Source organism: Rhopilema esculentum, chromosome 11 (assembly GCF_057945365.1).
Source record: "Rhopilema esculentum isolate cy_ngs chromosome 11, ASM5794536v1, whole genome shotgun sequence".
Lineage (NCBI taxonomy): Eukaryota > Metazoa > Cnidaria > Scyphozoa > Rhizostomeae > Rhizostomatidae > Rhopilema > Rhopilema esculentum.
This window is the reverse complement of record NC_142825.1, coordinates 12,690,536-12,714,319: the sequence shown is the minus strand read 5'-3', so window position 1 is coordinate 12,714,319 and position 23,784 is coordinate 12,690,536. Positions and strand designations below refer to the sequence as shown.

The window sequence follows — 23,784 nt, the reverse complement described above, 5'->3', positions numbered from 1 at the left end:
CCCACCTAGGAATGCTCGATTATGTTAATAGAAGAATTCAAAAATTCGCCTTCGGCACCAACACTGTTCCTCCTGCCCTAATCTTGTGCAGGCGTTCCTGGAAATATGTACTTCCAAACTTTACAAATATTCACGAAAAAAAACTCATAATAAACTCAAAAAAACTCAATTGTACCTGTGATTTTGCAAGGAATGTGTATGCAACATCAGTAGAATTTGATATAAATCATATTTAGCGTTGGTAGTTTGAATTAGTTGGCTTTATTTAGCTTTAATATAGCTACAGGGTGTACCAACTTTAAATAAAGAAAAAAAATACAGTATGTTCAGAGGAGTGATATCCTAAAGTTATATCAAGCCATGTAGATGGTCACCAGAACAAAATTTTGCTTTTATGTAGAGTAGGATTGGGTCCAGCCTCCCTTGATAGTTGATGTTGTGGATAGATGTTGTGGTGAAAGAAATTTCGAGAATGAAGTTTGACTGTAGTCTGGATTTAAATGTATCTTTATGGGTGTTGGCCCGAGTCTTTAGGGCGTAACAACGCAAAATTATTCTGACCAGACCACCGACCCTCTCTCCTTTGACCTTCACCCACAACCGGGCTTCGCCGTTGGATTCATTACTGAGGATCCAACATTGGATCCATAATGAATTCCAGTCTTAAAATGGAATTCATTACTTCACGAGGCCTTATTCATTGAAAATAAAGCAATAAAAGGAATTACCGCAATATCTTTTTCTTCAATTTCTTTTCTTGTTCCTTTTTTCTTTAAAAAAACTTCTTTGCAAAAAGTTGGGGTTTTGCGGCTGAAGCCCCCACCCCCTCTGGCGCCGCCCAATCCTTGAAAGCATACATTTTCCATGCCTTGGTAGTGTTTATGATAAAGGAAGCTCCTTCAAAACAAGTTCTGCTGAAATTTCATAGTATTCCGAAAGTTTCATAACATTTCATTATACGCCCATTGAAGAGGCGCAGCCACTAAACCTTGTTTCAAAGGACAGTGAAGGGTAGGGTTCCTTTTGCTGAAGACTGGCACTATGGAACTAACTCCAACAAACAGCTGTCCTTTTGCGTGTCATCTATTAGGAAATTCCTGTATCCAATTACTTTACTAAAACAAATTATTATCATATTCTTCGTGACTTCACAGTACTATGAAGAAAGCAATGGAAAAAAGATAAACGGCACAAAAAAGGCAACAGCGTCGAAAGCAAGTTTAACTTGTACTCGCAAATATTTCTGTGACGTAACTATCAGCCACAGCTAGATAAAAAGCATTATACTAACATATTCAAATGCTGCCAAATATGACAAGCAGCTTTATTACGAAATTATAACACATTCGCACACACAAGTGTTAATAACGCCCAAACAACGTTATAATCTATTCGACCAACACTGCTTACCTACGTGAAGTTTACATGAATAAATTACAATTATAAGATGAGGACATCAATATATTATATTTTCCTGGGGGTAATAGCAATCCCATCAGATGCGCCAGATGTGGCGTCAATATCCTCTAGAAACGGTTCGTCTGGGCGAGTTAAACCTCTTCTGAAATCAGATATTTTTTCAATATCAAATGCAGTCATTACTAGTATAATTTCAAAGTTCCTTGTCAACGCGCTTGCAACTTAAAATCAAATGAGCACGAAAATTAATCAACAAGGAAATTCTATAATGAACTGTTTTTATGCAACGCTTTTTCCTCTACCACTAGAGGTCCTTGGTTTATCCTGCATGCGTCCTCTTTCGCTGCGTTCACCTCGTTTCTGGCTACCCGGTCTGATACTACTAGACTTCGGATCTTTTGTTGATGTCGTTTTCTGGCCTCCTCTTGAGGATGCTACCCGACCTGGATGAGTCTCACTCTTCTTAGGCCTGTCATCTTTAATAGAAGATTTCTTCGACTGCGGTCTTTCTGACACCTTGTCTTGGGCTTCTGATAACTTGAAAGCCTTTGCCAATGACGGCCTGCCCTTGATAATTGAGATTATATCGCTAGGATCATTAAGCATGGCTGATGCTGCAACATCTGGAAGTTCTTTTTTACCATCCACAGATTTTTCCCCATCTTTCGTATCCACTGCCTTGAATGACTCCTTCACTTCCGAGGACTTGAGCGAGGATTTAGTTTCCAATTTCTTGCTCGATGGCTTGCTATCAGAAGGTTTTGTGATTGGCTTTAAGGAGGGTCGATTTTCTAGTGGCTTCACAATCTTCACTTCTGCTGGTTTCCCCAACTTTCCTTCTATTGCTTTCGGTTCTCTGTTGTCTGCTGTCCTTGCAGAGATAACCTGTGTGTTCGAAGTAGCTGTAAATGTGGAGGAGACAGTCTCTTGGTGGCTAGTTGTTGGCGCATGTGCTGAAGCCTCGTTCTTGGCCTGTTGGGCAGCAAAATATTTCTTTGTAGCTTCTATCATCTTCTGGTACTCTTCATTTCTAAATGTATTCCCCTGGCTTGGTAGCGCACTAGCTTTCGCTGTCGGATTCAAGTCGCTTGTTTTTACCATGGGTGTTACTGGCTGTTTTGGCCTGCTTGACGCAGATACTGCAGCAACTTGGCTGGTGGGTCTGACAGGTCGCTGGATTGGTCCTGGTACCGCGCGTTGGTACTTTTGCATTTGCGTAGATGGGCGTGCTGTGAAGGGCAGGTTCTGGGGTTGGCTCCCTTGCAGACTTTGTGACTGTGGCAGCACTTGCACTAAGTTGTTACCAGGGGCATTTGAAATTAGAGAGGTATGTTGAGGATGGGCAATGCCTTTAACTGACGACATGGCTGTGTGGATGAAGTGCATATTTTGTTCAATGGGTGACATCGAGCCTAACCTGTTTTGTGCTTGCACAGATGCTGCTGAACTTGCTGTTTTACCTTGAACTGACCTAGGACCTACCGATGCAATCCGTCCATTTGCGAAAGAATGCTGATGTATGTATGGCGATGAAGGTTGTAGTGATGACTGCTGTAATGCTAAAGGTCGTATCTGGTGAGGTCCAGCCGTGTGCTGTGACGCTGCCTGCTGATGCGAAGAAAGAATGTGGGATTGCTGCTGCAGCTGCTGACTTCCATGTTGTAGTAAAGGTCGTTTTTCTGACAGTGATAAAGATGAGCTGTGCTGTTCAGCACCTGGGTGCTGATTGTGTTGATGTAGAGGTAGCGGTTGTCCTATCAGTTTATTAACACTTGAGAATTTAGCATGCTGGTGACTCAAGAAATGAGCTTGATGTTCGTTTCCCATCTGCGAAGACTGTCCACCTGGAGGTGTCCTTGAGCTTGGCTGGAACGGTTTTGCATGCACATGCTTGGTCAGGTCTGACTGGGACATTCCGGCCAACTGCAGCTCACTGGCTTGCTGAAATGGATTTGGAGATGAGCTCATGCTGAAAACTGAGCTTCCTTTAGAGTTTTGATTCGCTTGCATAACGTTTAAGAGCGAAGCTGTTCTCAACTGTGGCTGTTGCAAGACCAGGCCCACTGGGGGATTCTGGTGTAGCTGTGAATTCAATCTCTGAGCAGAGAACACAGAACTATTGCTTTGATCATATGTCATGTACAATGGCGTACTGGAGAAAGTGGCAGGAGAACTAAGAAGGTCTTGCTGTGGCTCAGGGGTTTGTGACATATATGACAATGTTGTTGCGGGCTGCATCCCATGCCTTGATATTGGCCATAACAAAGTGTTCTGCTGGTTGCCTTGGAGCGCCGGTGTACTGTAAATGTTACCAAGCATGACACTGGGTTGAAGTACATCCTGTTGCTGGTGAGACAGTGGTGATGCTGGCCTGACCTGCTGTAAGCCAACTGGGCCATGAGGCTGTGCATGATGGTTAGGAACTTCGCCAACAGCTCTTTCTCTCGGATAGACGCCTGCACCATCAGCTCTTTCTAATGAAAGCATATACGGCTGATGCTGCAACTTGCTGTGTGAAGCTGACGTTTGAACTGAAACAGCATATGGCTGCTGCAAGGCAAACTGCGGGTTGAATAGTTGATTATGGGTAAATGGCGCCATTACTTGCTTTCCATCAGCTCCCTGTTGATGTTGCTTTTGTTGGGGCTTCACTTTGCATACGTTATTTTGCTGTTCTATGGTTGTCTTTTTAGAAATCAAAGCAGTGTCACTAGGTACCTCATTCGGCAGATTATCTTCGCTTTTACTGTTTACCTGCGCCGTAACAACTGCGACTGGTGTTGGCACACCATGTTCTTTGATAGCACTATTTTCAACCTTCTCGCTTTCAACAACTGCTGATGTTGTGACAACTGTAGATGTGACGACTGTTTGCTCTTTCCCACTCCAAGTCGTAAGACTGCCGCTTGCCTCGGACATGACTTCAGAAACAGAAGGTGGCATGTCCCATAAAACTTTGGCAGACAGAACTTTCATGCTCATCTTATTGACCTCTTGTGACATCGAATTTGGAGCCGTCATCACAGGTCCTTTACCTGGATCACTCGAGGGTCCTTTTGGTCCAGGGGGATGAATTTCAACGACAAGAGGAGGTGTGCTGCTAGGTAAAGACCTTGTCTCTAGGTTCTTCTCATCATCATCGCCAAGTGATTCTATTACTGACCTGGCGGTGTCTTTTGCATTCTCTTCCTCGTTGGAATGAGGTTCTACGTCCACCTGGAACAGAAAAGATAGTAACTAATTTTGTACATTTAGAGGTATTACGCTTTTTCAGGTTATTTAATCAAAATATAAAGCAACGTTTAAAGCATCATCACATAAGAACTCTATGACATAACTTTCAAATTAGAAATCCAACTTTCAAATTTGACTCTTATTAAAACAATGATTTTGGAAAAACTTCGATAAAATTCTTGGCAGGATTTTGGAAGCACTCGATAATTCCTAAAAGTTCTGTCAAAATTCTTATTTACAAATATGACAAGTAATAGCATTTAGGCTAGTAAATTAAAATCGACTTCTTATGTGCGTGTTCCTGCTGAATTTCCTCACAAGACGAAAAGATACTTTAACTTGGGGGGGGGGGGGGTCAAATTACCCTCAATGGCACTTTACAATGACCCTCCAGATTAAGACAATTATGAAAAGGCCTCCCATCATTTAATTATCACCCTCCCATGTTAGTGACTCGAACTTCAACCAGGAACAACCAACCAGGAATCAAATAGACAATCCACCAGGAACAAAATGCAATGGTAAGCTGATAAACAGAGTAACTTCAAAATCAGCTATTCATTCTCACCCGCCGTTTTATTGTATTTTTTTAGAATTCCCACCGGGTCCATTAACTTTGCCCCACCCCCATTATACAAAATTCATGAAAATATCCACATCCCCCTGCTTATTCCACCTACTACAATTAAGCTTGGAAGCGTACTTTGATAAGCTTCTGTTTCCTTCTTCCATTGCTTTAGAAAAGACATTGCTTTCGAACTTACCTTGCCAAGGGCGTTATCCAATGAGTTCAATATTGCTTCAGCGTGCTTGTCTCCCTTTTTAATTTCATTTCCGTTCATCTTTTCTGTTCTAATATCTGCACGCATGAAAGACAACGTTGGTGCTTCTGTTCCTTCGAAATCGCCCAGTGGGTTATCTGGATGCTCCTTACTAGATTCGCTATTGCATCTCCGCAGTTTTGTTCCATCTGGTCTCTTACCGGGAGCTCTGTCTTCGCCTTTGAGCTGCAAAAGCAGTTTTGTCATTATAACCTAGTTAATCCTGATAACAGTCTGCTTTTGCGGGGCAAGAACCGAAAAACTGATCTTACAGGGCTACAAAAATTCATTTCTGGCAGTGCATTTTGGTGAATTTTGGTGATATTTTTCTTTACAACGAACCAATTATCCTTAAAAAGAGAAAAAAATTGGCTCAATCGAAGGATTCTACCTGGAACTGTCCCTATGAACAAAACTTACCCACATTCACTACCTTCCTTAATATAAAATCATTATAGAAGTTATAATTCAAAACCCTTTAAACAAAGTTATTATTTTTCAACTGTTGATTACTGAAAATTTGATCAGCTCTAAATTGGCTAAATCTAAGGTACTTGGTTTTCAAATTTTCAAATAAGAAATTCTAAAATAATGGAAAGAACATAAAGAATTGCAGTTAAAATGTAGGTCTGAATCGACTGCGGATGTTGAGATGCTTCAAGGATGACAAAGAGTTCCCTCTAAAAACGCAAACTCTTAAAAGCAATTTTGCCCGCATACCTCTACTTTCAAAGCTGAGTTACGCCACTGTAAACATAAACCAATTAAAATGTTTTACGCCTACCTTACTAAAAACTAAGTCAGACACATCCTCAGCTGTGGCAGATATCTTCTTCTTCTCTAATTCGTTTTCACTGCTTAAAATGGGGGTTGCCTTTGCCTTGGCAATACCCTGGAATCTGGGCGCTGTTTCCCTCTTTGTCCCCTTGTTGATCTTTCTCTGGTCTGCCTTGCGACTTGCAGACTGTTTGCGATTGGCATCCTTGGCTTCAGTATCACCATGGCGACTTGATTTATCAGCTCCATTCAAGCTGGACTCTTCAGGCGGGCCATCTGTCGGTTTTCCGTGCTCTGTGCCATTCACAGAGTCGTTATAGACAACCTGGCCTCCATTTACCATTACGTTTTCATTCGGCTTCGACACTTGCCCAGCCAGCGGGAGCTAAAGTAGAGATTAAAGAAATAGAAAAACAAACGAAAAAGTTCCTAGTTTGTCTTACAGCCACCGGAAATAATACACGGCAACAGATTGTTCAAGCCTTTAGAAATAGCTTGAGCTGAGGGGGAAAATGGCAGAAAACATCGTGTTGAATACAGCGCTGTTATCAGCCAAAAAAGTCATTACTTAGCATAACATTCATACAAAACAGAAGACGCCTGATTTCATCATCTTTCGTTTTCAATCAAAGATTATAAAGTTTCATCCTGGGTAGAAAGAGGCAAGCTGATATTTCATGTGCTTTCGAGACTTGAAGTGGATTGTATAGAAAGCAGAAAATCTCAGTGCTTCAATGTTTGCGAGAAACTTGCGTTGAAAGAGAAAAATAATAAAAAGATGATAGGCAAGTGTGAAAATAAAAAATATTTAAGTTTCGTCATCATACCAAAGACAGTTCGCTTGCAAAGCAACATATCAAAGGCAATGGAATAATACCTGTTTGGCGGGTGATGAATTTGGCTTTCCTGTGCCAACAGCTTTAGGATCAGGAGCTGGAACCTTGTCTCCATTACTTGAGGTCACTGTAGAATTAGCCAAAGAGGGAGCAAAACTTAGCGGCCTTTTCCAAGCATTCATAGTCGGTTGGCTTGATCCTTGGGGTGCTTTACTGCCATCTAGGACTTCTGTTGGCGTAACCATCTGAACACCCCTTAGAAGCGCCTGTGCTGGTTCCCAACCCCCAACAGCTGCCATCGCAGCATTGCTTGCTTGACTCTGTGACACTGATGTAATTGGTGATTGACTTGTAACTTGAGAAAAGTTTTGTGCAACTCGTTGCGATGGTTGTTCGACAACTTTGACCGCTCTTCCTGGCTTACTTCCCGTCTCCCTAGACTCAACAGCATTCTTCTTTGCGGCTTTTGCACTCATCTCCTCCTGTAGCTTTTTCTTTTCTTCTTTTTGCCTTTCTCGCAAACCCTTCCTGCCCAGCACTTCCACAAAGCCATCATTCTCCCCTGCTTGTGACAAATTTTCCCCATTTTCAGTATTTTGCGGAATATCATCAATGCAGACAACACTAGCAATATTATTCACATCAAATTGTCTCAAAATATCAGGTTTTTCTATTGACTTGGACTTGGCCATTTTCTTTGGGGGTTCTGCAAACTCCTGCTGCGTTTCCTTGTGTGAAGTGGGATGCGATCCATTTTTTTGATCAGCAGTTTGTCTCTTCATCATTGGGTCCTTTTTCGTAGAGGAAGAAGACCTTGAAACGAATTTATCCTCAGCTGACCTGTTTCCAGGAAATGAAGCTTTACCGGCAGCAGGAAGAGTAAATGCCAATCCTGAGGCGTTGATATGACCAACTCTCTCCTGCTGCCTATCGCCTAAAAAATGATCAGAATTTCCTCCACGGCGTGCACCCCGTCCTCGAGTGCTAGATCCTCTAGATGGCATTTTTCCTCGACTGCTGTATCGCCTTGAATTATCACTGTCCTTAACTAGCTTAGGCTCTGTTTTGCCTGAGTCCTCATTCCCTGAACCATGGAAGATATCATCGGCTGAATGAAATGTGTCATCACTGTCTCCACCATAATCTTCATCTCTGTTTTCTTCATGAGGTGACTTTGATTTTGTGTCTCTAGATACCATCACTTTGCCATAGCCCCTTCCTCTACCTGATCGATATGGAAAAGATGCCCTGCCACGAGCTCTAGCACCTCTGACGCTTTGGCCTCGTGCTTTCCTCCTTTGCTCATTTGCGTCACTCTTTTGCTTTTGAAATCTTGGTGGCAAACCTTGAGGTTCACGATTGAATCTAGGCTTCTGTACTCTTGATGCCTGTCCCCTTTTCATGCCCCTTTCAACTGTTTTACCCTCTCGGTACCCTCTCTTCCCTTCAGCAGTTTCTTTCTTTTCTCTTCTTTGGGCATCATCAGCATCACCTTCAATTTCTACTTCATCACTATATCCCTCATCCTCATCACCAAAATCGTCCTCTTCAATATCCTCATATTCACTATCACCGTCTTTATGACCATCTTTCTCAGACTTGGACTTTTCCTTCTCACCTTCTCCGCTTACAACATTTTTTTCTTTGACAACCTTTTGGAATTTCTTCCCTTCGTGTCTTGATTCATACTTCGAGTTACCCCTAGGGCCATACTTTGAGCCCCCTGACGAACTGTACAAACGCCCACGCCTGCTATCACGCCTGTTTGTAGCGTATCTATCCTGGTAATCCCAGGCTTCTTTATTTTCACGAGTTCTCTGTTCAAAATCCTTTTGCTCTTTTCCCTTCCTCACATCAGTTTCGCCATCTTCATTGTTTTTATGTTCCTTGTCATCTTTGGCTTCTACATCATCAGACTGGTTTTCTTCCAATTCATTTCTTGGCGTTTCTTTTGCATCTGACGACCCTGGTGTTTTATCAGCAAAGCTTTTTGAGCTGAAATGTCTTGTATCAGGAAAATTGTAACCTTCCTTTGATGTACCTGTGATTCTTGTATGTCCACCACGCCCCCTTCCCCGTGAATGTACCTGTCTACCTCCCCTGATACCCCTCGTGCGTTCAGGATATCTGGCACGCTCATACTGTCTGTCCACATGCCGCTCTGTTTTCTGCTCTCTTAACCTGCCTTGTGCCTCCACTTCCTCGGAATAAATCTTTTCATATGGGAAAAGAGCCTCAGTCTCATCATGTCTTCGTTTGCGATCATCATTCCCTCGCTTTCTATTATCATAACCTGAAGCAGCTTGATCCTGTTTTGTCTCACGGCCATATCTATCATCTGGCCTGCGATCATCTGGTCTGCGATCATCTGGCCTACGATCATCTGGTCTGCGATCGTCTGGTCTGCGATCATCTGGTCTGCGATCATCTGGTCTGCGATCATCTGTTCTGCGATCATCTGGTCTGCGATTATCTTTTTCATATCGTCTTCTACCTTGATAGTCCTTAAAATTGTCTTCATAGCGATCGTTTCCTCGCCTTCCATCGTACCTTTTATCTCTTGGTGGTCTTGAAGGTTGTTGGAAGTCCTGTTCTTCATTTTTATCTTGATCTCTTGTTACCCTTTCTAACCTAGCATCTTCATTTCTGGCTGATTGGAGGTTCTCCTTTTCACTTTCTTTAATTTCTTCCTCTTTTTGTATTTCAAGAAGTGATTTCTTTGGCTGCATTTCTACTTTTTCCCTGACACCAGATGCATTCTCTGTGTTGGTTTCCCCACTTACAACTTGCGACCATACAGATGGCTTCTTCCCCTCTGACTGCATTCTATTCTCCTCTTTTCCTGTTTGCTTCTGCGAGTCATCTGATTTTGTAACTGAAGATTTCATTGACACGCCTTTACCTTTTGATTTTTCAAGCCTTTTGAAATTATCAGATGGTGGCCGTTGTTTACTAACAAAATCTTTACCTTTATCATATTGTTTTCTTTCATCTTTTACTCCTGATTTATAATTTTCAATTGTGTTCTTTTGGCTTCTCTCAGATGCTCCCTTACTAGAACTATCTTTGCTTGCCTCCTTAGCATGCGATGACACAAAATCCTTTCCTTTCCCAACATCGCCCTTCTGGCTGCTTATGGCATTAGAATCTCTTTCCTTCTTATTCTTTCCTTTATCGCCATCTCGTTCCCAAGATGTCTCTTCCTTTCGTCCAGTACTAAACCCTACGTCCCTTTCTCTCCTGGTTGTACCTCTTTCGGTATCCCTTTGTCCATCTCTTTCCTTTTCTCTGCTCTGTCTGCTTTCCTTTGATCGATCTTTCCAATCAATATCATCTCTCCTTCCCTGCCTTTCATCTCTGTAGTCACGACCCTTATACTCCCTATTGCTTTCTCTACGCCCATCAGAGCCTTTAGATGACCTTCTATTTTCTCTAGCTTTGCTATCTTCATCGAATCGTTGGGTTTTAGATGATAAGCTTTGATTGGAAGACTGCCTTGATGACCTATTTATTCCTTGACTGCTTTCTTGAGATTTTTCTGCATATTCTACTTTACTCGTTTCTTGAAGCTTACTCTCTCCATCAACAAAAGCACCTCTCTTCTCTACTTTCTCAAAATTTCCATCCCTTTTCAAGATTGTCTCTTTTTCTGGAACCTTCTCCATTCGTTTGGTCTCTTGTATAAAAACTGATTCTTCAGCATCCCTGGCCTTCTCATGTTCCCCAACAGACACATTTGCCCAACTGTCATGCGAATGAACACTGCTAGCATCATCTGATCGCAGACTATCACGTCGTTTCATTATTCGAGGTACAGCTACTACAGTGTCTGCAAATGGGGTAACACCTGTTAAAAAGAAACACTTGTCAGCTGGAAAGCAAACAGCAGAGTTATTATATCCTTAATATACAGTTTGGTAGAATACTAATGGCAGCTGGTTAAAATTGCTCTCAGTATTCTCATGGCTGCATCATATGCAAAGCATAGAACAACACATTATATACTTTAGCCATTGTTTCAATACAATGCATGCAAACTAAGGCTATGCAGAGATACATCATGAATCAGGTTGCTAAAATCTTGACTTTCAGAGACCGTGCGATACTTCACATTCACAATTCTTATCAGATTGCTTTGATACGAAATTGAAGGCTATTCGCTTGCAGATACTTTCCATTAAGTACTTGTATGGAGCAAGTGACAAGCTCTTACGCTCCTTTTAGCTCTCTTCCATAGAAAGTGTCAAATCTAAACTTTTATGGTCAATTTTGATAAAGTCTTGTCGAGATTTTTGACGGTACACATACAGGAATGGTATTTTTGACAAAACACGTTATTCTTAAACATAAAAAATTCAAGCTGAACAAACCCATGACTTAATCATTTATGAAAAAAACAAATAATTTTGAAATAGAAGACAAACCTTCGAATGGGGATGATGCTGGAGATGAAGCAGTCTCATCCCTGCGACTTGGTTTTGATTGGGACTGCTGTTTTAGAAATCTTGGTGGCTTATCCTTTGTCCCTTTTGATCGCTGTGATCCACCCCTTGATGAGTCACTGTTTTCGCTATCAAGCCTGTCACGTGCACCTGACTTATTGCTACTTTCACTGTCACGTCTGACTTTTTCGTTCTCAAAATCCCTTTGCCGCATTCTCTCTTCAAGTGCTTGTAGCTTTGCTTTTGCAGCTTCCCTTCGTTCCGCATCTTTCCTTTCATCTTCCTCTTGTCTTTTCCTTCTCTCAATGCTTGGGGGCTTTGGTTTTTCGACTTCTGTGCCATCTGGTTGTGTGGCTGGAACAGGTGAAGCGGGACTCTGCCCTGGTCCAGCAGGGCCACTTACTAGCGGGCCACTCACTAGCGGGCCACTTCCTGGCTGGCCGCTTGTGACAGGCTGTCCAATTTGTGCACCTTCCGGTCTTTGTTGTGGCATCTGTGGCATCCTGAATCCGTGATGAAACCATTGTGGATATGGGTACCCCTGTGGAAGAGGTCCCCGGTGCATTGGCCACATATGGGGATGTCTGAACTGCATTTGTCCTTGATAGCCTGGGGGTAGTTCTCCCCAAGCTTCAATTGGAACATCAGCTGGTTTGCCATCACTTGAATCCTAAACGCAATCAAGGTCATTTCGAAACTAAGATTTGTTCAATGAAAAACTCCTTACATGTTTGAACATCTATTATTTGTCAAAGGCAGACCAGACTGAGGTGCAGCCAAACAAATGGGAGGCAGTTTAGGATTTAAAACCACATATGACAATAACAGTGCAAAGCTGACATATACAAATTAAAGGCATTTAGGCAACAGTCTATGATTCATCTGCAAGGTACCTATTAAAAATTAATGAAATGCAGTAGTTGCAAAGAAACATTTACAAAAAATTATTCCCAAGCAAGAATGAAAGTTCTGCCATGGCCTGATTCAAGTTCTGTTTTTAATATTATTGAAAATGTTTGACTTTGAATGAAAAACGTTATAAACCATTATCCAAATGCTTCTCCAAAAACAAGGGATTTGTTAGGCCTGACACAAAATTCCTCAAAAATAAATTGCAGAATCATATGCCTCAAATTTAAATGTCTAAGTACAGTTTCAGATGTTTGCTGCTACCCGTCAAAATATTGAAATTTGAAACTGTTAAAAGACGTTTGTTACTGTTACTTTTTTAAACAAATGCTATAAAAATGACGTTTTGATTGGTGATTGTTTTACTCCCCTCCCATTGCAATTCACCCCTTAAAAGACACAAAATTTGCACAACAAAAGCTTTCGATAATTCATGCGCCATTTCCTCTCCTTCGAGGTGGTGCAATATTGTGATGCAATTAAATTTCGCGAGAGAAGTTTATTTCTTAGTAAACTGCAAACTTTTTCGGCAGTGTATACAGCGGTATTAAGATCTTCAACTTGTCAAAAGCATCTTGTTCAATAGCATATACATGAAAATTTTCCAACAAAATTCACTCCTTATGTTTTCCTAACACCACCACATTATATTTAAATGCTTAATGTTAAAAATCAAGAGAATTGCCACCCATGTGAGAAGCATTTTCAGTTGATGAGCCAAGTTACGGTGAAGATCTCTAAGCGTTTTCTTTTGTGACTAAAATAGATGTGATCATTTTACAACAAAACGGTGTTGTTTTTCATGAGAGCAGGCTGCACTTTATATAAAAAACCACCATGCTTGATTGGAAATGAGATATCAATTACTTTGCCAAGACTATGTATACAAAATGGTTGGTGGTGAAAGCTGCTTAATACAATCTGATTGGTCAACAGCTTACTTGTTTCCTTGTATAGGCCAATCAAAAATTTGTGTTACAAACAAGAGCAGTTTTGACTTATTTTGGAATCTTAAAATAATTTGGTTGGAAGATATAGGTTGGAAGACTTTTGTGAGGAAACCTGGGATCATAAAGGACAAAACAGATGGATCCACATAGAGGGACCACATGCACTCCTGCAAACTCTATTGACTAAGAGCAGCCTTGACAAAACTGCAGCTGTAACAATGAATACCTTGGTCGCTGGCTTTGAAGCTGCAAGTGCATCATTTTTCGAGCTATTTGCAACTGACCGTTCATCTTTCTTGTTGTTGCTTGTAGGTCCAGCGTACCGCCCATTGTCTGACTCTTCATCTGATTCATCAAAATTGATCTTGGCATTATAATCTACATCTTCCTGTGCACCTGCCCAACCTTCGTCATCTGAATTGTCATCCATTCCTTGCAAGTCTTCATTTTTTACTGTTGCTGGCCTTTCAGCTGCATCACTTGAATTTCCTGAAGGTGCCGGTCTAGAATGGGGCTGCCCCATTACACCAGGGGGAGGCATCCTAAAACAAGTTATATAAAATTTGACTGGTGTATAACAATGAACTGCAAACAATATTCCAAGCTAAGACGTTGTATATATCTCCAGAAAATCAAGGGTTAGGTTGAGGTGTAACGTCAGACAGTGTTATCTTGATTTGTATTGGTATGGATTGGTAAGGCAAGTTGTATTTTGTCCAGTTCAATTGAGAGCTTAAAAAACTCAATGGTAGAGAGGTAATTGTAATTTTCATATTTGTCCCATCCTAGCAGTGAACATGTATTGGTAAGGCAAGTTGTATTTTGTCCAGTTCAATTGAGAGCTTAAAAAACTCAAAAAGCCAAGCCTCTGAACCCATATTCAGATTGCCAACTTCCGTGTCTTTTCATTTATTTTTGCCATGTGGAAATAAGTGAATTTTCTCCATGCCACAGACAAAGTTTAATTTGAAAAATTCTTTAATTCTATAAACATGACATTACATTCTGTAAATAGATTTAAATATATTTGTGAAATACCCTGTAGTGGAACTGATGGATTGTGAATGTTTATACAATCAAACTGTTTTGAAAAGATTAAAGTTATTAATTAATGTAACAACAGTTGAAAAAACCCTCAAAACAGATGAAACTAACATATATATATATTTCTGTTTGAATTAAATTTTTACTGAAGCCTTGACCAAACTCATCAAAGCTTTATTTGCTCAATTATAAACTGTGAGAAACGTTACCTTGTATAAATTTTATGGCTCAAAACTCTCTTTTGTAAAAAAATAACATGATTTTTTAGCTGAATCTATAGTCTCTCAACCAAAGGGGCTATCATGATAACATACCTGTTTGGTGGAAATGGATATGGAAATGGATGTGGCAGCATCATGTATGGAGGCATGGGACTCTGGAATGAATCAAACAATAAAATAATCAATCAATCAGGTATTCAAACAGTTAGAACTTAATACACCGAATTTAAAAGCATTCCGTGCACAAAAAGGTATGCAAACAAGCTGTGAACCCATACAAAAAGCCCAGACATCAGGTCAGCAAGTTTTCCTTGCAGTTGAGTTGGTTTCAGTTGAGAATGGACTTTTAGTTTGTTTATCAAGTAAACTAGCATTCCTGAAAATTTACTCAGCTCAAGACAAGCATTATCTATGTTTAAAGTATCTGTAATCAGAATGTCAGATTAATAGCTGGCATTCTGAGGAATAAAAATCAATCACTAGGGCCATTCAGGATTTATTTACAGTAAAAAACAACAATAATTATCTATATACTATTATATTATATATATATATACTATTATATATATATATATATACTATTATATATATAATAAAATAGAATATATACTAGAAATGAGACATGTTCTCCGTTACTCCGAGTTTCGTGCTTACGCACTCATCAGACAGACTCATCAGACAGATCAGATAGTCTGTCTGATGAGTGCGTAAGCACGAAACTCGGAGTAACGGAGAACATGTCTCATTTCTAGTATATATTCTATTTTATTATATCTATTGCTCTGTGCTTTTGCACATCGAGCACTGTTCACGTCAGAATAGACAACGCAATCTGGAATACTATTATATATATATATATATATATATATATATATATATATATATATATATATATATATATATATATATATATATATATATATATATATATATATATATATCATAGATTGAAGAAAGTGAAACTACATGGTTTATCTCTACAAGCCTGTTTCGTGAGTAACTCACTCTTCAGGAGATCTCACGTTAGTTACTCACGAAACAGGCTTGTAGAGATAAACCATGTAGTTTCACTTTCTTCAATCTATGATATATCACGCTCTACGTGCTAACGTATTGAGCACTGTGCTACGGAAGTATCAAAAGACAAATTTCTATATATATATATATATATATATATATATATATATATATATATATATATATATATATTCAATAGCTCCTAACTCTGAAGTTTTTTAAAAATATAAATAGATACTCAATAAAAAACAACTTGGTTGACGTTTCGCTATAAGCTTCTTCAGAATAACCAACACATACATCTGGAGCGTAAAATAACGAATACGAAACAAAAGAACAAAAGGTAACACATTTCCAACTTGATAAGCGATGCGAATGTTCGAATAGTTAAAATAATATGCTCCATAATGTATCATCATTCTATACCTATTCTAAGCAAACTGTATATATTTATATATGTTTTTGTTACATCATTATGCTAAATATGCTATTATATATATATATTAAGTGGCTTATAAAAATATATATAATTTAATAAAAAATGAAAGATTACTGAAATTAAGTGAAGAAATTATATACTATTTATTTTTTTAAAAAGTGCTTGGTGCTGTTTAGGCAGAGATGTACATTCTATTTGGTGTTTAGAATAAGATTGTTCCAGTTATGAGGGTTTAAGAAACGACATTGAATTGATATGTAAAAATGTGTACATTGAATTAAAATTACATAAATACAAAGATATGGATACAGTAAAGTTAAGTTTGCTTAGAAAATGGTAAATTTTTGAAGATTAAAGCAAGAATATAGGAGACTCACATATGGATAGAATTGAGATCCGCCAGGTGGCTGCATTTGTGCACCATTGAACATTGGTCTTTGCTGATCAAGTGGCATGTTCATTGGGGGTCCACCAGGTCCTTCAAGACAAGGGAATATTCAAATATTTTGATGATTCAATATCTAACATCAGAAGACAGCTCCACATTTGTATATCAAGTAAGCATGATAGAAATAGCTGAAAATAATGGGACCAATTCCAAGTCATGTTTTTATTAGGAAAAGAACTCAGCTCTCTAAGTAAAAGTACTGGCTTGCTTGATCAAACCCATAAGAAATAATCAATAAAAGCCACATGAACTTTTGTCTTTATACCTAAAGTGGAACCTTTAATAGATGGCAAGCTTAGTAGCTGTTGTTTTAGAGGTGACCCCTATGAGCAGGTTATTTTTACATTGTGTTTTTCAAAAAAAATGTAAATCTATGTCTTTATAGTGAATGATAAAAAGGCTAACAATTTTCTTATCGACTAAGCTTAAGACTTTAATGATGCTTTTGAGCCTTTAAATGTTGAATGCAGCAAATATTTGATGATGAACCATGTTACTAAAAAAGCAAGTCAATGGGGTACTGAAATTTTGTGGCTCTAAGTCTAGCAACACCAAGTAAGGTGGCATCAAAAATGCCTGAAAACAGCAGTTCCTTGTAACAGCTAAAGACTCTAATTTTGTCAATATTATGGATATATATATATATATATACTTCTGATGACATTATCAATCATAAAAAATAATTAGACATGCTGAAAACTGAGGCCAGCCTGAACTAATCAAAAGTAAGAGTTTGTGCAAAGCTGCTTACTTTGTCCAGGTCCTTGCATTGGAATCTGACCTGGCATCCACTTTTCTCCTTTAAATACAAAAAAAAACAATTGATATTTATATGTTCATGATAAATATATATACAAACATTTTGGTCTATAGAACTGTTTCTATCTTAGTTGCAGCACGAAATTTCTCACATGATGCTAAAGTCAAGTCACTTTTGCATCATGTGTAACTCTTTCTAAACACAATGAGACCAGGGGCGGACACTTGGTCAATTATTGGGGGGGCAAGCCTATTGTTTTTATAAGATGACGTCATGTTTCCCATTGTTTTCGAACAAAAGACCATTGTCCTGTAAAGTATTGGGGGGGCCGTCACCTCCCCTCGCCCTCCAAGTGTCCGCCACTGAATGAGACACTACCTGACAGATGGGCAAGGCAGAAACTTTCATTAACATTATATACATCTATAATTTGCCTAGATAAGAATGAAATAAAAAAAAGTGAATGGACAGTTAACAATTTGTGTTTCTGTATAAAATTAATACTGCAAATCTCTCTGTGATTTTGATTTGCCAGAGAATCATCTTCAGAAATAATTGAAACAAATAAGACAACACTGAAAAGATTAAATTTGTTGGTACACAACTGCTACTACACAACAAAGAAATTCAGGTCTGTTACAAGCTTCAAGCCTACAATGAAGAAACATCTACCCATGAATGTTTTCTTTTTCCTTCTTTAAAATATGACTGAACTGCTTTCAAAATATGACTGAGCCTACAAAGTTATGTTACTTTTAGAAAGTTGCTGTAAATCTAGATTGGGAGAAATGAAAATGAACAATAATAGCAAGATAAATCTATAACAATACCTCCAAATCTTGGTGGGGCATTTGAAGTACTGCTGCTTACAGGCTCTTTCTCGTCTGAATCTCGCTCTTTCACTAACCCTTCGGTACTCTGACCTCCTCCATCCACACCCAACTTTGGAAATTCTCTTTGGAATGTATTGGATGATTGTGTTGACCCAGTACCTTGACATTGAAATAGAAAAAGATGTTTAAGAAATAAAAGCCCTAAAGTTTGAGAATATTTTTTGTCCTGTGCCCTCAAATTATAGCAATATGAAATTGATTTGTTTTAAATTGACTTTGTGGACCCATGTTTCAAAAAGACCAATAATGAGAAAACAAGTAAAAAATGAAGGGCGTCTATTCTCTGGAGACTATTCCATTTTGATTCATTTTTCATTTTAAAGACACAGGTAATAAATATATATATGGACATTTTTATCACTGAGGCTAGCCCAAAAAAAGCAAACCATCCTAAAAGATCAAAATTTTCGCTCCAGCCGATAGAAGAACCAGTTTCGCTCTAGCGGATTCAGAAGAAGAACAACAAACTAGTACATAGTAAAAAAAAGCTAATATCAACTCACCACTTCCACCTTGAAGATTTCCCCATCCTTTTCCCTGTTCTGATTGGCTCTTCAAACCCGCACCTGCATTTGGACGAAGTGAAATCTCCAAGGTTTGATCTGTTTTCTGTGGCTTCTGCTGTGGCGTTTGTGTCTAGGTGAAACGGAACAAGCTTAGTAATTCATTTAAGAAACTATATTCATGGTGACAAGAGGTAGAAAATCTAATGTTTGAAATGTTTGATAAATATATATGGTTTGATTCTTACAAGAATACCATTTACTTTAGCATAAGATGTAATAAACCTTACAGTAAATATAGTCAGTTGGGGGAAAAAATACGCATTTTGCACAAAGTTTGCTCCAGAAAAATATTCAAAAGATATCTTGTCAATATTCTTTTATTTTTCAAACTTGAATGGTAATACCTTGTTAACCAAACCTTTGTTGTCTTGCTAATCCAATTAACCTTCTTATAATTAAAGAAAATTAATGCGAAATTTTTCCCCCATCAAATGGGGTAAAAAATGCGGATAGGTGGGGAAAAAATACGCACACATAAAAGAATGAATCCTAGAGGCTTGTTTATGAAGAACATTCATATAATACTTGATTTTCCATGTAACGATGTTAAGCAATAGTTTTGAACAGCTTCTAAGTGATTTTAAAGTTGAAAAGCACGAGGATGTCTGCTATTAAAAACTTTGGCATATGAAAGCGAGTCTATGACTTAAGTGCCAAAAATACATTGTAAACTCCCATTAATATAAGCTTATGTAATATCTCATGATAATTTGTGCCTCTGTGACTCATATTTACATATCTCTATAGGTCCCATACCAACATCAATCAACATCAGGAGTGCGTAATTTTTCCCCATGTGCTCAAAAATTGTGTGTCCAAAAAATACGCATGCCATGTAGACAAAACAAAAGATAGCAAGCAAATGTAATTATCATAGGTCAAAAGGTTAATCCCTTAGAACAACTGAGAACACTTGACTTTGTGGGCTTGACAGTTACTGACGCGACAATAAGAAAGTTCGATGATTTCCGACAAAACATTATATTGGGCCAATTTACAAGGTAAACATTCAATTCCGCTTTATTCTAAATCAAGAATCCTTACAAAAGGGAAAAGCAGGTCAAATTGACAGGCCTTCTCTAGGCTATACGGGAACCACAAGCAAAACGGTATAAGTGATTGGGCGTGGCTGAAAAGGCGGTGCGTAATTTTTTCCCCGCAGAGACACGTGCGTATTTTTTACCCGGATTGACTATACCTGCTCTTCTGTCTTTCCAGAACTCTTTTCTTTCTTTCCCCATCCTGAACTACCAGATGGCACTAAGCTTACTGTAGGGTCGTTACCAAGATTTTCTTTCTTCAAAGAAGGCAAGTTTGCAGGCATAGGAACTCGTCTGCTCTGACTGACTTTTCCCAGACTTTGGAGTCCATGGCGGGTTTGTCCTTCACAATAAAACAACATTGTTAATACAACATATAATTCATTTAACATGACACTGATAAAATTCATTTATCCCACACTTCCAGATCCAGAAATTTATGCTAACCAACATATATTATCACATTGTACAGGTGAACTAACAAAATGCAATGGGACAGGGATCAACTCCAAATCAATAAATGTCTTAAGAACATACAGCACAGTGATAGTGTCTTATAATAATAAGATTTACATCAGGGTGTGCTGGGCTTTTTCCAAGATAAATATAAAAACTCAATAAATACATAAATATCCATTAAACATGCGCATAAACTAAAAGGACTTTTCTTTTCCTTCAAATACTCAATTTAAAATCTTTAAAAATTTTTTTGTGAAATATTACCAAACTTTACTCTATTAACATTAATAATTTTACCATTTTGACAACCAAATTTGATTATGTTTGAAGAGGTAAGATGTGACAAAATGATGTCCCAAATTTTAAATTGAGAAAGCATTTACAAAGAAACATAGTTTTGTAAATTTTACAGGGGTATTCAATCAATGCAAAGTTTAAAAAATCAAAGTAAAATTTTATCAGCTGATGGTTATGCAAGATGTGGTGCCTTTATATATCTAGAATCCATGGCCTGAAACCACAATGCACTAAGAAATCTCACGAAAATTTCATACCTAACAAACTGCTTGATAATAGATGTTATTTATATTTTTATACTACTGTAAATGCATACAAAAGATAAATACATCAACAAACAAAATACATTAATTTATATCAAATTATAAGAAAGAGAATCTCCTTAGTGAAATAAAGAAACACAATCATAAAGGATGGTGATTAAAGCAAACTTCGAAGCCCTGAAAACAAAGGACCCTGAAAAAAAGGAAGGCCAAACAGCATGTGCAGATATATCCAAATAGTGTGATCATTAACTGACTTTTTAGCCAAAGCCATGGTGCAAATACCTAAAGAGTCAATTGGCAACCTTCACCATAAACAACTGTGCAGAAAGTTTTAAAAACTTTTTAAAGTGTAAAGCTGCTTGGCATTGAAATTTAGAAGATAAGAAATTGAAAAGCCCCTTTAGCACCTGGTGTAGCAAGAAATAGTTTCTCTTTTGAGTGTTAAGTTAAAATTCATAACATTTATTCTTAACTGCTTTATAATGTTGAATGTTTCCACCTCAAAAAAATATAAGTTCTTGTTGAAGCTGTTTTGAAAAGATTATAAAAGAAAGTGTTAATGATATTTTTATGCATGTTTTGGCTTCCTATAATAATTTCTTGCAGATTTTTGACATAGCATTTCTTAACCTAAGGGTAGAAAACTAGCATACAGCTATGCTTTAGATAAACATCAATATTTGCAGCCAGGATATCTTGCTCTTTGCACCTGACCCACAATGTCAATCAAATCATGTTTATACCATAGTCAGATATTACACTATATACAGTCTTTCATATGAAATCTTTGCTCACAGCTTAAATTGTTGCTGCTTGTAGGTCATAGCTGATAGTGAGTTTTAGTTCGCAACTACACACGGCAAAAGTATATATAATTTGCCAACTGATCCATGCTTCATTATTTCAAAAGGATATGTGATAAGGAAAAAATGATTTACATCCATTAATTGGGACTTGAAGTGCTTGAAAAGGGTAGAAACTATTGATTTAAGTTTGGTTAAATTTATTGGGATTTCAACATTTTGAAAACCTTTCCATCCAGCCCTTTTGAAATATATCTACCCTGCATGGCCAGACATTTAGGTAAAAACAGCTATTGAATTGTTCATTTTATAGGAGAGCTTGTTGATGTTAATTCATTCTTATATTTTGCTTCTGTTAAGAGTAATGTTGTTTTTGTGATCTTATTTAACAAGCAGGATATAGGGAGCCAGCCAGCAAGAGATGTTGTCATGTGACTGTTGTGTCTTGTAACTCACTGACTGAATACAAAAATGGGAGAATCACATTAATACAAGGGGACCTTACAAATCTGTTGTTGGTTACATGACAGAAGGCCACTGCAAGGTGTAAATGACAGTCACACAATGGATGACATAATTACAGTTCAACAATGATCACTACACCTTCTTCCTACTTATTCACTCTACCTTTTGATAATCCTAGCAATGAATCTTAATAAATCATGTGTTTTATTTATCAATTATACAGACATGTCAAAAGAGGAGCTGGGAATAGATCAGGTGTTCATTAAAATTGCTATTTGAGAGCTATATCTATAGAAAATATAAACAATTAGTCAAAAAAGATAAAAACAAACAACAAAACATACATTTCCAACTAAAAATCTGACAAAGCATCTTTTGGATATGTAGTAAACCTTTCCAGTTACAGAAATCAATGTGACTGAGAAAAGCAAATCCATATGGACTGTCAGATATGCTGCTGGTTCTGGGAAATTTCAATCTTCTAATTACAGTTGTTTCTTAAGGGAAATGCTATGAAGCACAACTAAAGCATATAGATTGAAACTATATGTTTTATCTTCTTAGGCCTATATCATGCTAGTGAAAAAACAATAAATTAACTGAAGACGTTTAGGGTCGAAGCACTAAAAAGCAGGGTCGGTGTCACAAAGAACGTTGCTAGTTCAGACAAAAGAAATTTTGAGATTCCATCACAAACAAGGGAAATATTGATTGAAGACATGGGCATGTTTAAGTTTTCTTGGAAATATCTAGTTTCATTTTAAATTTATATAAAGAAAAAAACATTAGAAAAAACTGAAAAAGTTCGCTATCAGTCAACCAAACAAGGTATAATTTATGAAAACCGGGAAAGCTTGGAAGACAAAGGGTGGCCTACCCTAAATCGGTCCATGAAACACGAAAGGGCAAGTGCCACAAACATATCTTTATGAGCAGCATATATACTTTTTTTGGTTATATATCAGTTTAGCATGACAACTTAAAGACTTTCTAACTGAAGTAGAAAAATGGCCGAAAGATATTTCGGATAGTGATCGACCCACCTGCTGCAGATCGATTCTCTACTTTCGTACCCTTGAATGTTTGATTTAGGTTGAGGGAAGCAAATTTCTTGCCACTTGCATCTTTTCCTTTATTTGAAGAAGACTGAGACATTGTGGAAAAGCGCTAAGGCTCTGTGTGAATATCATGTATATAGCTTTTGGAACACCAGAACGTGCCGGTCTCTACAAAACAAAACGACATGGTTTCAGTCCTATGTCACAACGCAACAGAAAGATGGCGGAAACCAACATTTAAAACGAAATATTATTCAATTGCAACTCACCCCTGCGCGTCTGGACAAAAACTGATAATCTTTAGAGTTCCTTTTATGGTTAAAATAAATTATTAGGCGCTAAATCGCCTCGATGCAAAAGATCAACGAAGATATCTTTCACAGTGTCAGTTCCCAGAGATATTTCCAGAGCAGTTGATTCACAAGCCTTCTAACTTCGACGAAATTCGCAATGAATTATCGATGGTCAGTAATTAGTGCCCAGGCCCCGCACACGCAGCTGCTTTCATCCTGAGAAAACCCAACGAGATGGTTTTCCTGGCAGGAAAATGCCAAAGCCTTTTGTTATGTTACTAAAAATATAAGAAAAAGTAAGCTTTAAGTGACTTCATCAAATATATT

The 23,784-nt window shown here is 38.1% G+C and overlaps 1 protein-coding gene across 1 annotated transcript; it reads right to left on the bottom strand.

Moving 5' to 3' along the window:
• Positions 1-1,208: 1,208 nt before the first annotated feature.
• On the bottom strand, positions 1,209-23,621 carry LOC135693992 (uncharacterized). Its single transcript, XM_065212615.2, has 14 exons — positions 23,434-23,621; positions 23,150-23,332; positions 19,975-20,159; positions 18,714-18,846; positions 18,148-18,309; positions 17,309-17,356; positions 16,487-16,587; positions 14,747-14,808; positions 13,615-13,930; positions 11,512-12,199; positions 7,129-10,934; positions 6,259-6,636; positions 5,418-5,660; positions 1,209-4,635 (listed from the first exon to the last, which is right to left on the bottom strand). Exons 2-14 carry the CDS (start codon positions 23,259-23,261, stop codon positions 1,699-1,701), a joined length of 9,171 nt encoding a protein of 3,056 aa, XP_065068687.2. The 5' UTR covers positions 23,262-23,332; positions 23,434-23,621; the 3' UTR covers positions 1,209-1,698.
• Positions 23,622-23,784: the final 163 nt, after the last annotated feature.